Here is a 12,098-nt window from a genome sequence, read left to right as displayed (position 1 = left end):
GAAGGAAGGAAGGGACAGAGGGAGGGAAAAGGAAAGAAAGAGAAAGAAAGGAAAGAAGGAAGGAGAAGAAAAGGGAAGGAAGGAGAGAGAAAGAAAAAAGAAAAGGAAATAAAGAGGAAGGAAGGAAAGGGAGAGAGGAAAGAAAGGAAGGAAAGAGAAGGAAGGAAGGAAGAACGGAAGGAAGGTGAGAGAGAAAGAAAAAAAAGAGGAAGAAAGAAAAAGAAAGGAAAGAAAGAAAAGAAAGAAAGAGGAAGGAAGGAAGGAAGGAAGGAAGGAAGGAAAGGAAGGAAGAGGCCAGGTGCGGTGGCTCATGCCTGTAATCCCAGCACTTTGGGAGGCCAAGGTGGGCGGATCACGAGGTCAGGAGATCCAGACCATCCTGGCCAACATGGTGAAACCCATCTGTGCTAAAAATACAAAAATTAGCTGGGCATGGTGGTGGGCGCCTGTAATCCCACTTACTCGGGAGGCTGAGGCAGGAGAATCACTTGAACCCGGGAGGTGGAGGTTGCAGTGAACTGAGATGGCGCCACTGCACTCCAGCCTGGTGACAGCAAGACTCTGTCTCAAAAAGAAAAAAAAAAGGGAGGAAGGAAGGAAGGAAAGAGAAGGAAGGAAGGAAAGAAAAGGAAGGAAGGAAGGAAAGAAAAGGAAGGAAGGAAAGAGAAGGAAGAAAGGAAGGAAAGAAAAGGAAGGAAGGAAAGAGAAGGAAGAAAGGAAGGAAGGAAAGAAGGAAGGAAGGAAAGAGAAGAAAGGAAGTAAAGAAAAGGAAGGGAGGGAGGGAGGAAGGGAGGTAGGAAAGGGCCAGGCACAGTGGCTAACGCCTGTAATCTCAGCACTTTGGAAGGCCAAGGAGGGAAGATTGCTTGAAGCCAGGGTTCAAGGCTGCAGTGAGCTACAATTGCGCCACTGTACTCTAGCCTGGTCAACGTAGGGAGACCCTGTCTCAAAACAAACAAGAAAGCCGGGCGCGGTGGCTCACGCCTGTAATCCCAGCACTTTGGGAGGCCGAGGCAGGCAAATCATGAGGTCAGGAGATCGAGACAACGGTGAAACCCCATCTCTACTAAAAATACAAAAAATTAGCCGGGCGTGGTGGTGGGCGCCTGTAGTCCCAGCTACTCGGAGAGGCTGAGGCAGGAGAGTGGCGTGAACCCGGGAGGCGGAGCTTGCAGTGAGCCGAGATTGCGCCACTGCAGTCCAGCCTGGGCGACAGAGCGAGACTCCGTCTCAAAAAAAAAAAGAAAAAACAAAAAAAAACAAAGGAACCATGGCAGGAGAGGATCTGGGCCATGGTGAGCCATGTTCTGGGGTTGGACATTAGTGCTGACCCCCAGCCGCTCCCTGCTGTCCCCACTGCCTGGGGTCCCTGGGCCTGGGCGGACTCCTTCTCCATGGCCGGCCGCATTCTCCATGGGCTGATATCCGGGGACCCCAAGCAGAAACCACCTGAGCCCTGGGGCCAGGAGGCCACAGACTGAGCACCTTCTACGCAACCTTTATTTGCAAACTCTGAGGTTGGACGCGGTGCCTGAGACGGACAGTGTCACGTTTCTCTCCCTCCACCTTCCCCTGGCTTTGGGGTGCTCCAGCCTCTCCCCCCAGCCCACTCCCACCCAAACCCAAAATGCAGGGGAGACTTCTCTCTCTCCCCAGGCTGCGGGGTTCCACGGGGCCCAGCCCTGGCAGGCCAGGCGTCGGGGGCTGGTGCTTGCTCCTCTGGGGCCAGCCTGGGGAGGCAGCAGGGCAGCAGTGCCCGTCAGGGACCCAGGCGGGGATAAGGTCGCTTTCTGAGCTGACAACTTCGAGTTCCAGCTGGCAGCCGGACCTGGGGTTTGACGGGGGTGGCCCTGGCACGGGAGAGCCAGGCGTATGGTGGGAGGTCCATGGACATGCCACAGAGGACAGGGCCTCCTAGGGTCATGGCCAGGAGTCCCAGCACCATGGCCGAGGCTGGGCAGCGGTGGTGGGGACAGGCAGCAGCTCTAAGCCAGGGGTGGCGGTCGGGGGTGGTGGGTCCCACGCAGGAGCCCTGCTGCTGGTCCAGTGTGGAGGGCGGGGGACAGGAGGTGCAGTCCCTCGGGGAGCCGCCGCGGCAGGTGTAGCAGGAGGCGTGGCAGCTGGAGCAGACCCTCAGCGCGGGCGCCGCCATGTGCCCAGGCCTGGCGGTCACCAGCCTTGTGTGGTTGAAGAACCGCGGGGGACAGTAGGCCAGGCAGAGCTGTCCCAGGATGTAGGCGGGGCCGTCACATGCTGCTCGGGGACACGCACGCATGTCAGCTCGCCACCCACAGCCTTTTACCCGCCACCCGCCCGCCTGGGGCCACATGCACGCTGCCCACGGTGGCCGCCACCGCCTCCCAGCAGTGGGCCCTGCCCCGCTGGCACTCACCCTGGCACAGCCCCTCTGTGTCCCGCTGCACACACGCGCTGCTGGTCACCTGGGGGCCTGTAGGCCGTGCTGTCATGTCCTCGGCCGTCCCATAGAGCAGCAGCGTGTAGCGGTATAACGTCCCTGGACAGGGGTCGCGGGTGGGCACAGGAGGAGGAGGCTCTTGGCGGCCTGGTCCTGGGAGTCCCCGGGCTCCCTCCCCTTCAGCTCCCACGCGGGGCCCTGGACTGGTCCACAACTCTCAGGGAATTGCACACCTACTGTGCGCCTGTCACTGGGCACCTACGTCTACTGTGTTACCGCACACCTACTGTGTGCCTGTCATTGCACACCATCTCCCGGGTAACTGCACACCTGTGTGCATGTTCTCTTGGAGAAGGCCACTGGGAACCCCTTTCGCAGTGGGGTCACCAAGGCTAGCTCCAGAGCCCCTGGGGGGAGGTTGGAGAGCCAAGCCCCGCCTACCACAGCCCCGCCCCGCCCTCACCCGTGTTGAAATAGTAGCCCTTGTTCTCCAGGCCCAGGGTCCACACGCCCTGTGGGTTCTCATCCCAGAAGTGGGTGGACATGAAGACCCAGTTGTTGTAGCCTTCAGTGCTGACGTCCAAGGGCCTGGGACAGAAGGGTGGGTAGGGGTGGGGGTGTCAAGAGGGATGGCTTTGTGAAGCCGGCAGAGCTCCATGAAGTGTCTGACCGCACGTGCTGGTGGCCGGGTGTCCTCTGGGTGTGGGTGAGGGCGTGACTCGGGGTCCCACCCACTAGGCTGCGGTGCGACTCCTGAGGACACTCCGGGTAGATGGCAGCATTTACCCACAGGGCATGAGGCCGCCCCCTCCCCTCTGCGGGCCGCTCACCGTACGGCCACGAGTGTGGAGCGCGTGCCCAAGGGGCTGGTGAGCGAGACCTCCAGGTCTCCGCGCCGGCTGTAGGACAGCGTCAGCTGCGCCTGCACGTGCTCCAGTGAGCGGATGGAGTTGCGGCGGCCGGCGCAGGCCGATACATTTTTCCTGATGTGGATCAGCGGCAGGATGGGGCTGCGGGAGTCGAGGGGTGAGGACCCTCCTGCGGCCTGCTGGGGGGTGGGTGGGTGGGTGGGCGGCCAGCAGGCGAGGTCGGGGCTCAGAGGTCACGGGGTCCAGCCCTCGTTTTACAGATCGGTAAACTGAGGCCTCAGGCCTGCCCCCCCACACCCCCAGCGGTGATAGCGGAGGGGCACGCAGGGGTCTCACGTGGGGCGGCTCTGGACCCGGACGGCACACTTCCTCTGCGGTTGGGTGGGCAGCCAGGTGCGGGCGGTGTCCACCAGCAGCCCGGCGTCCAGCAGCCCGTAGCCGTAGTGATGGCTCACTGCGCGGAAGGGCAGCCGTCACTCGCCCCGTGGGCCCGGGGTCCCCGCCCCCGCCCGGCCCCGCCGCACCTTGGCGCCCCACGCCGTTGGTCCTCCAGTCCTCGGCCTGCAGGTGCGCCGGCTTGGACGCGCGGACCACCAGGTGCTGCATGTCTCTCCACGTCAGGAACGGGCTGCGGGGGGCGGGGGCGGGTGAGCCGCGGGGCCGCGCCTGGGGGCGAGGGCGCTGGGCGGGGCCCCGCAGTCACCTACTTGGCCTCCAGCGCTAGGGCGATCATGCCGGCCGCCAGTGGGGCTGAGGCCGAGGTGCCCGTGTGCTGGTCCGTGCACCGGTGATGCAGGTCGGTGGTGATCTGAGGGCAGAGGGGGGTGGGACTCAGGGGGCCGTGCACAGTGAGAATACAGCCCTTCTTCAAAAAGTACCAAGGACTGGGCGGACGCAGTGACTCAGGCCTGTCATCCCAGCACTTTGGGAGGCTGAGGCGGGCGTGTCGCCTGAGGTCAGGAGTTCAAGACCAGCCTGGTCAGCATAGTGAAACCCCATCTCTACAAAAATACAAAAATTAGCCAGGCATGGTGGCGGGCACCTGTAGTTTCAGCTGCTCCAGAGGCTGACACAGGAGAATCACTTGAACCCGAGAGGCGGAGGTTGCAGTGAGTGGAAATCACGCCACTGCACTCCAGCCTGGGCAACAGAGCGAGACTCTGGATTTAAAAAAAAAAGGTACTAAGGACTGAATTCAAAAAGTACCAAGGACTGGGTGGGCGCGGTGGCTCATGCCTGTAATCTCAGCACTCTGGGAGGCCGAGGTGGGTGGAGCACCAGAGGTCAGGAGTTCGAGACCAGCCTGGTCAACACCTTGTCTCTACTGAAAATACAAAAAAATTACCAGGGCATGGTAGCAGGCACCTGTAATCCCAGCTACTTGGGAGGCTGAAGCAAGACAATCACTTGAACCTAGGAGGCGGAGGTTGCAGTGAGCCAAGATCACACCATTGTACTCCAGCCTGGGCAACACGGCAAGACTCCATCTCAAAAAAAATAAAAAAATAGAAAAATAGTACCAAGAACTGAGGTCAAAAAGTACCAAGGATTGGCCACGCAGTGGCTCACGCCTGTAGTCCCAACACTTTGGGAGGCTGAGGCGGGCAGATTATTTGAGCTCAGGAGTTTGAGACCAGCTTGTGGCAACATGGTGAAACCCCGTCTCTACAGGAAAAATACAAGAATTAGCTGGGTGTGGTAGTGTGCACCTGTAATCCCAGCTACTCAGGAGGCTGAGGCAGGAGGATCGCTTGAGCCTGGGAGGTGGAGGTTGCAGTGAGCTAAGATTGCACCACTGCACTCCAACCTGGGTGACGGAGTGAGACTCTGTCTCAAAAAAATTTAAAAAAAAAAAAGGTACCAAGGACTCCAAAGAAAGAGTTCAAGAAGTAACAAGGACTAAGCTCAAAAAGTACGAAGAGGCTGGCCAACATGGCGAAACCCCGTCTTTACTGAAAATACAAAAAAATTAGCCGGGCATGGTGGCGTGGCCTGCTATTCCCGGCACTTTGGGAGGCCGAGGCTGGTGGATCGCTTGAGCTGAGGAGCTGGAGACCAGCCTGGCCAACATGGTGAAATGCCATCTCTACAAAATATACAAAAGAAATTAGCAGGACATGGTGGCATGCTTGTGGTCTCAGCTGCTCAGGAGGCTGAGGCACAAGAATTGCTTGAGCCCAGCAGGTGGAGGTTGCAGTGAGCCGAGATCATGCCACTTCACTCTGTTGTGCCCAGCCTGGGTGACAGAGCGAGACTCCATCTCAAAAGAAAAAAGAAAGAGCTGGGCACTGTGGCTCACCCCTGTAATCCCAGCACTTTGGGAGGCCGAGGCAGGCGGATGATGAGATCAGGAGATCGAGACCATCCTTGCTAACACGGTGAAACCCCGTCTCTACTAAAAATACAAAAAATTAGCCGGGCGTGGTGGCGGGCGCCTGTAGTCCCAGCTACTCAGGAGGCTGAGGCAGAAGAATGGCGTGAACCCAGGAGGCGGAGCTTGCAGTGAGCCGAGCTCGCACCACTGCACGCCACCCTGGGCAACAGAGCAAGACTGCGTCTCAAAAAAAAAAAAGAAAAGAAAAGAAAAAGAAAAGAAGAAAGAAAGAAAGAAAAATACTAAAGATTGAGCTCAAAAGGTACCTGCTGCGTCATATGCCTGGAAGCCGGCCCTGCCTGAGAGATGTGCAGGTCAGTGATGGGACGGCAGCAGTAGGACCACAAGGCAGCCCTGGCAGAAACTCGCCTGGGTTTGGAGGTGTTCAGGGAAGCACCTGCTATGTGCCTGGCCCCGGAGCCTGAGAGGGGAACCAGGCCCTCCTGGTTATGGCCTGAGGAGCCCTGCAGGGGAGCTGGTCACTACCTCAGGGACTCTCAAACACTGGGAGGCAAGTGTATGAGGTGGGGAAAGGCCTACGAGACTTCCCGGGGGCAGTAGCCCCAGGTGGGGGTCTGAAGGAAGAGTCAGCAGGGGCAGAAGAGGGGCAGTGATCGGGCACAGGAGCCTCCCCAAGGAGAACTTGAGGCAGAAGGGGCCTGGAGAAATGAGGGGGAACATTCCTCAAGGGGCTGAGACGGCACAGAGGTGGCTGAGGCCCCAGAGCTAGTTTCATCTAAGAACCCTGGAGGGCCAGAGGAGGGCTGTGATTGGGCTGGTGGGGTCGGATTTGGGTTTCATCTGTGTATTTATTTTCTTGAGACAAGGTCTTGCTCTGCTGTCCAGGCGGAGTGCAGTGGTGCGATCATAGCTCACTGCAGCCTCGACCTCCTGGGCTAGAGCAATCCTCCCACCACAGCCTCCCGAGTAGCTAGGACCACAGATGTGCGCCATCACGCCCAGCCTAATTTTTTTATTTTTTTGTAGAGATAGGGTCTCACTGTGGTGCCCAGGCTGGTCTCAAACCCCCGGGCTCGCTGGGCACAGTGGTTCACATCTGTAATCCCAGCACTTTGGGAGGCTGAGGCGGGCAGATCGCTTGAGGTCAGGAGTTTGAGACCAGCCTGGCCAACATGGTGAAACCCTGTCTCTACTAATAATACACACAAAAAAAAAACTTAGCCAGACATGGTGGCACACATCTGTAGTCCCAGCTACTCGGGAGGCTGAGGCATGAGAATTGCTTGAGCCCGGGAGGTGGAGGTTGCAGTGAGCCGAGATCACGCCATTGCACTCCAGCCTGGGCAACAGAGCGAGACTCCATCTTCAAAAACAAACAAACGAAAAGAAACCCTGGGCTGAAGTGATTCTCCCAGTTTGGCCTCCCAAAGTGAGCTGTCGCACCCGGCTGGATTTGTTTTTGTTTTGTTTTGTTTTGAGACACGGTCTCGCTCTGTGGCCTAAACAAGAGTGCAGTGGTGCAATCTTGGCTCACTGCAACCTCCATCTCCTGGGTTCAAGCGATTCTCCTGCCTCAGCCTCCTGAGTAGCTGGGATTACAGGCGCTTGACACCATGCCTGGCTAATTTTTTTTGTATTTTTAGTAGAGATGGGTTTTTGCCATGTTGGCTAGGCTGGTCCTGAACTCCTGACCTCAGGTGATCCACCCACCTTGGCCTCCCAAAGTGCTGGGATTACAGGCGTGAGCCACTGTGCTTGGCCTGGATTTGGGTTATTTATTTATTTATTTATTTATTTATTTATTTTTGAGACGGAGTCTCGCTCTGTGGCCCAGGCTGGAGTGCAGTGGCGCGATCTCGGCTCACTGCAAGCCCTGCCTCCCGGGTTCATGCCATTCTCCTGCCTCAGCCTCTTGAGTAGCTGGGACTACAGGCGCCCGCCACGACGCCCAGCTAATTTTTTGTATTTTTAGTAGAGACGGGGTTTCACCGTGTTAGCCAGGATGGTTTTGATCTCCTGACCTCGTGATCTGCCCCCCTCAGCCCCTCCAAAGTGCTGGGATTACAGGTGTGAGCCACCGTGCCCGGCCTTTTTTTTTTTTTTTTTTTTGTAGTTTTAGTAGAGACAGGGTTTCACCATGTTAGGCAGGATGGTCTTGATTTCCTGACCTTGTGATCCGCCTGCCTTGGCCTCCCAAAGTGCTGGGATTACAAGTGTGAGCCACCTTGCTCGGCCTGGATTTGCATTTTCAAAGCAGCTTTGGGAGGGTGCTAAGTCACAGTGGTGGGGACAGGAGGGAGGTGAGGAGGCCGGGCTGGGATGGCAGGGCTTGGGGAGGGGACCCTGTTGGGGCGCTGCACTCACGATCTGGGGGTCAGTGGCCACACCGCTGCTGTAGGTGGTGGTGAGGGTGGAGGCGCAGGCTTCGCTGTACCAGGGCACGTGGCCCTGCTGGGTGGTGCTGCCCACGGAGAGCGTGTGGATGCTGTTGGTGTAGCCGTCGCAGTTGCAGTTGTCGTAGTGCAGGCCGCCGTTGCCCGAGGCCCAGATGAAGAGCGTGCCCAGCCCACCGCGGCCCTGGGAAACCAGGAGGGGTGGGGAGGGGGCGTCGGCCTGGCCTGCCACCCCTGCCCTCCTCGGGCTGCCACTCACCTTGGTCACGCCACGCCGGAAGGCCTCACGGGTGAGGATGCCGGGGCCATCCACGGAGCGGCCGTCGTCCTCGGGACCCCAGCTGGCGCTGTAAATGTGGATGTGCTGCGGCTGCAGGCTCAGCGACTGGGCCTCGATGACATCGGTGATGGTACCGTCCAGCATCCGCACGCCTGCAGAGCCAGGGCCGGAGGGCCCTGCCACCGGCCCTGCCCTTCCCCACACCCCAGCCCACCCCACGCCACTCCACACACTCCCCAGCCCCACCTGGGCCCTCTCTCTGCTCCCTGGAGTGGGATCATTCGTATTGGCTCAGCACCCCCCAAGCCCTGGAGTCTGGGGCCCTAGCACCACCCAGCAGTGAGAGGGTGGGCTCCCGAGTCCTCCCCTGGTCTGTGGGCCCAGCTCCCCGCCAGAGTCACCCCCTTCCCTCTCTGTCCTGGAATGGTGCCAGTGGGGGACCCCGGGTACCTCCGATTCGGGCGTTGAAAGCGACCCCCACACCACAGAAGCCATTGTTGGCCATCGCGGCCACCTCCCCAGCACAGCGGGTCCCATGCCTGGTGCCAGGGCCAAGAAGGGCTCCCGTCATGGCCTCCATCCCCCTGCCAGACACTGGGGCTTCCCCCGTGTGCTGTGGGAGCCCTGCTCACCGGTTCTCATTGCTGGGGGTGTAGCGGGGCTGGGGGTCCGGGTCGTAGTCAATAAAGTCGTAGCTGGCCAGGGGGTCCTGGGGGCAGGTGGGGATATGAGGGGGCTGGGAGGCGTCCCTAGGGTGGAGCCAGCCTTGGCACCTGGGGCAGCCCTCGCCCCCAGCCACCCGCTGTCTCACGTAGTTGGCCCAGAGGTCCGGGTGGTCCTTCTCGATGCCATCGTCCAGCACAGAGACCACGATGCCCTGGCCTGAAAGCCCCTGACTCCAGGCCTGCAGGACGCTCAGGTCTGGTTGGGCCTCACTGTTCTGCAGGGAGAGGCGGGGTTGTGACCCTGTGAGGGCCTGGGGTTGAGGGTGCCAGCGGCCCTGTCCCCGCCTACCCACCCTGGCTGCCTGCTCACCATGTACCACTGCTTGGAGAACCAGGGGTCCGTGGGCACCACCACAGAGCGTTTCACCCGCCGCCGTAGCGTCTGCTGCTGGAACCACTGCACCTGCAGGGCAGAGGGTGCATCAGGCCTGTCCCCTGCTTGCCCCTGGGGCCCCTCGTGGTTCAGGGAGTGAGGCAGCCCCGTGCCCTGGGACCCTGTGTTTGTGGGGGTTGCTCTCCAGGGTCCCCATGTGCCTGGGGCTCTATCTGCAGTCAGAGGGGGCCGAGGCCAGTCAGAGGTAGCCGAGGCCCACCTGTCGTTGGGCCCACAGACGCGTTGCCACTGCCCCGGGTGACTGCAGGTCCCCACCCCACTCCCTCCCCCATCCCTGTTCTAGATCCTTCTATCTCTCTCCTGCATCACTTCCTTTTTTTTTTGAGACAGAGTCTTGTTCTGTCACCCAGGCTGGAGTGCAGTGGCGCAATCTTGGCTCACTGCAACCTCTGCCTCCTGGGTTCAAGTGATTCTCTTACCTCAGCCTCCCAAGTAGCTGGGACTACAGGCACACACCACCATGCCCGGCTAATTTTTGTATTTTTAGTAGAGATGGGGTTTCGCCATGTTGGTCAGGCTGGTCTCGAACTCCTGAGCTCAAGTGATCTGCCTGCCTCGGCCTCCCAAAGTGCCGGGATTACAGACATGAAGTGCTGGAATTACAGGCATGAACCACCACGCCAGGCCTGGCTTCTCTCTTGCAAATCACATCAGGAACCGGCCACTGCTCTCCCTCCCGGTGCTATAAGCAGGCAGCTGTCCAGTCCTGTTCCAGGCACTTCCTGGCCTCCAAGGGCTTCCCAGGCTCCATCTCAACCCCTCAGCTGGACATCCCAGGCATTTTCTAGACAGGGCCCAGCCCGATGGGACCCAGGCCCCTTTCTGAGCGCCCAGACACTGCGTACTGAGGGCCACTGGGTGACTTTAAGCCTCCTACTCTTTTTTTTTTTTTTTTTTGATATGGAGTCTCGCTCTGTCGCCCAGGCTGGAGTGCAATGGCACGATCTCGGCTCACTGCAAGCTCCGCCTCCCGGGTTCCCGCCATTCTCCTGTCTTAGCCTCCCGAATAGCTGGGACTACAGGCGCCCGCCACCACACCCGGCCAAGTTTTTTGTATTTTTACTAGAGACGGGGTTTCACCGTGTTCGCCAGGATGGTCTCCATCTCCTGACCTTGTGATCCGCCCGCCTCGGCCTCCTAAAGTGCTGGGATTACAGGCGTGAGCCACCGCGCCCGGCCAAGCCTCCTACTCTTTGGAACCCAGTACGGTGTCATCAAATCCACTTCCCTCCATCCCATGACCTAGATGGTGGGGAAGGCATGCCGTCTGTCCCTCCTTACCAGAGCCCCTGGGGCCCAGAGGAGGGAGGGAGAGAGCAAGAGGTGCCCACTGTGTACCAGGCCCTGGCAGGCAACATGATTTCCGTATCTGGGTCTCCCTGCCTCCTCCTGCTGTATAGACTTGGGGTCCGGGTGGGTCTGAGCCACAGAAAGCACAGCTGTTCATAACAACCACGAGAACCACAGACGATGGCTAGTGGCCCCAGGAGGCGGCTGAGACCCCGGCAGGGGGGTGTGGCCTCCAGGCCAGGCTCACCTTGGGGTTTTTCTTCAGGTGCAGGCGGTGGCCCCAGTGCGGGGTCAGGGACTGCTGGACCACGCCCCGGTGCCGCAGGTGGAAGTACTGCCCGTCAGGGAAGATCTGGGGATGTGGGGAAACGGCCACACCGATGGGACCGGCTCCCCTGGTGGAGCCCCCGAGGGCCGGTAACAGCCCCCTTCTTTGTCCTTCCCCCACCAGGTGCTGTCTGGGAGTCCCAGAAGCTGAGCTTGGCTGAGGCAGGGGTGGGCTGGGGCTGTTGATATTTAGGAGACCTTGTGGGCTCCCTCCCACTCGTCGAGGGGTCTAGGTTCGTCCAGTTCCCTCCAAGCCCCCACTTCCCGTCCATCCCGGTTCCACCCACCGGCCCCAGGTTGACGAAGCCGAATTTGCGTGCCAGGCGCTCGACCTCCCGGTTACCCTGGGACACCCGGACGGCCCAACTGCTGACATAGATGGGGGCTCGGACCGGGGCCCACCCCACAGCACGGGGGCGAACGAAGGCCAGGGCCAAGACCAGGCGCAGCCACAGCGCAATCGGGGCGGGCAGCATGGAGGCGGGGAGGGGGCGGGGCCTGCGCAAAGCCACTCCCTCCCACCAAACCGCCGAGTGGGCCCAGGCGTCCGCCCCGCCCCCGGCGCCATAGCAACGCAGAAGGCTTCGACTCCCAGGGGGCCTTGCGGCTACTCAGCCAAGAGGAGGTCGAGAATCTAAGAGAAGCGGGGGAGGGACGCACGTCTGCCCGTCTTCCGCAGACCTACACCCTCGGGAGCCTTAGTTTTCCCATTTGTACAACGACAAGACTCTAACCTAGAGAAGCGGGTTCACTGTTGCGGTAATGCGTCCTACCCTTTCTTTGGCCTCGCCCACTTTCCAACACACCCCTCCTTCGAGAAGCAGCCCGGCCTCCTATCCGGCCTAATCAGAATCGTTCGCGTAATCACGCCTGCTCCGATAAGCCCCGCCCCGTTCCCGCCCCTACTATTCCGCCCTGCCTCCTTTGTGATCAGCCCCTCCCTCCACTGATCTCGCCAATGAATCGCGTCCCGTTTCTCCAATCGGCTCGGATTTTTCTTTAGCCCCTCCCACCGGCTCCACCCCCCCCCCACCTCCCGCCTCTTCTCGCCCTGGCTCCACCCCCTCAG

The 12,098-nt window shown here is 60.0% G+C and overlaps 1 protein-coding gene across 2 annotated transcripts; it reads right to left on the bottom strand.

Annotated features, from left to right (window-relative positions):
- Positions 1–1,482: 1,482 nt before the first annotated feature.
- Positions 1,483–11,603, bottom strand: PCSK4 (proprotein convertase subtilisin/kexin type 4). Of its 2 annotated transcripts, none has more exons than XM_030796377.1 (15): positions 11,317–11,603; positions 10,950–11,054; positions 9,329–9,421; positions 9,105–9,233; positions 8,926–9,002; positions 8,744–8,832; positions 8,273–8,445; positions 7,985–8,197; positions 3,993–4,093; positions 3,810–3,913; positions 3,622–3,739; positions 3,247–3,426; positions 2,880–3,004; positions 2,393–2,515; positions 1,483–2,253 (listed from the first exon to the last, which is right to left on the bottom strand). In XM_030796377.1, the coding sequence occupies exons 1-15, from the start codon at positions 11,503–11,505 to the stop codon at positions 1,760–1,762; spliced, it is 2,313 nt and encodes a 770-aa protein (XP_030652237.1). In that variant the 5' UTR covers positions 11,506–11,603; the 3' UTR covers positions 1,483–1,759. The 2 variants fall into 2 exon arrangements, with proteins under 2 accessions (XP_030652237.1, XP_030652238.1); XM_030796378.1 differs by having other exon boundaries at positions 2,442–2,515.
- Positions 11,604–12,098: the final 495 nt, after the last annotated feature.

The sequence above is a fragment of the Nomascus leucogenys genome, chromosome 17 (genome assembly GCF_006542625.1).
Source record: "Nomascus leucogenys isolate Asia chromosome 17, Asia_NLE_v1, whole genome shotgun sequence".
In the NCBI taxonomy this organism is placed as follows: Eukaryota; Metazoa; Chordata; class Mammalia; order Primates; family Hylobatidae; genus Nomascus; species Nomascus leucogenys.
Note: the sequence above shows the minus strand (reverse complement) of the source record. Positions and strands in the feature narration are given on the sequence as shown.

Coding starts and splice junctions, on each gene's coding strand:
- PCSK4 (XM_030796377.1), bottom strand. CDS start 11,505: ATGCTGCCCGCCCCGATTGCGCTGTGGCTGCGCCTGGTCTTGGCCCTG. Junction 9,003..9,104: donor CGGACCTCTGGGCCAACTAC/GTGAGACAGCGG, acceptor ACCTGCCCCCAG/GACCCCCTGGCCAGCTACGA. Junction 4,094..7,984: donor TGGCCACTGACCCCCAGATC/GTGAGTGCAGCG, acceptor CTCTGCCCTCAG/ATCACCACCGACCTGCATCA.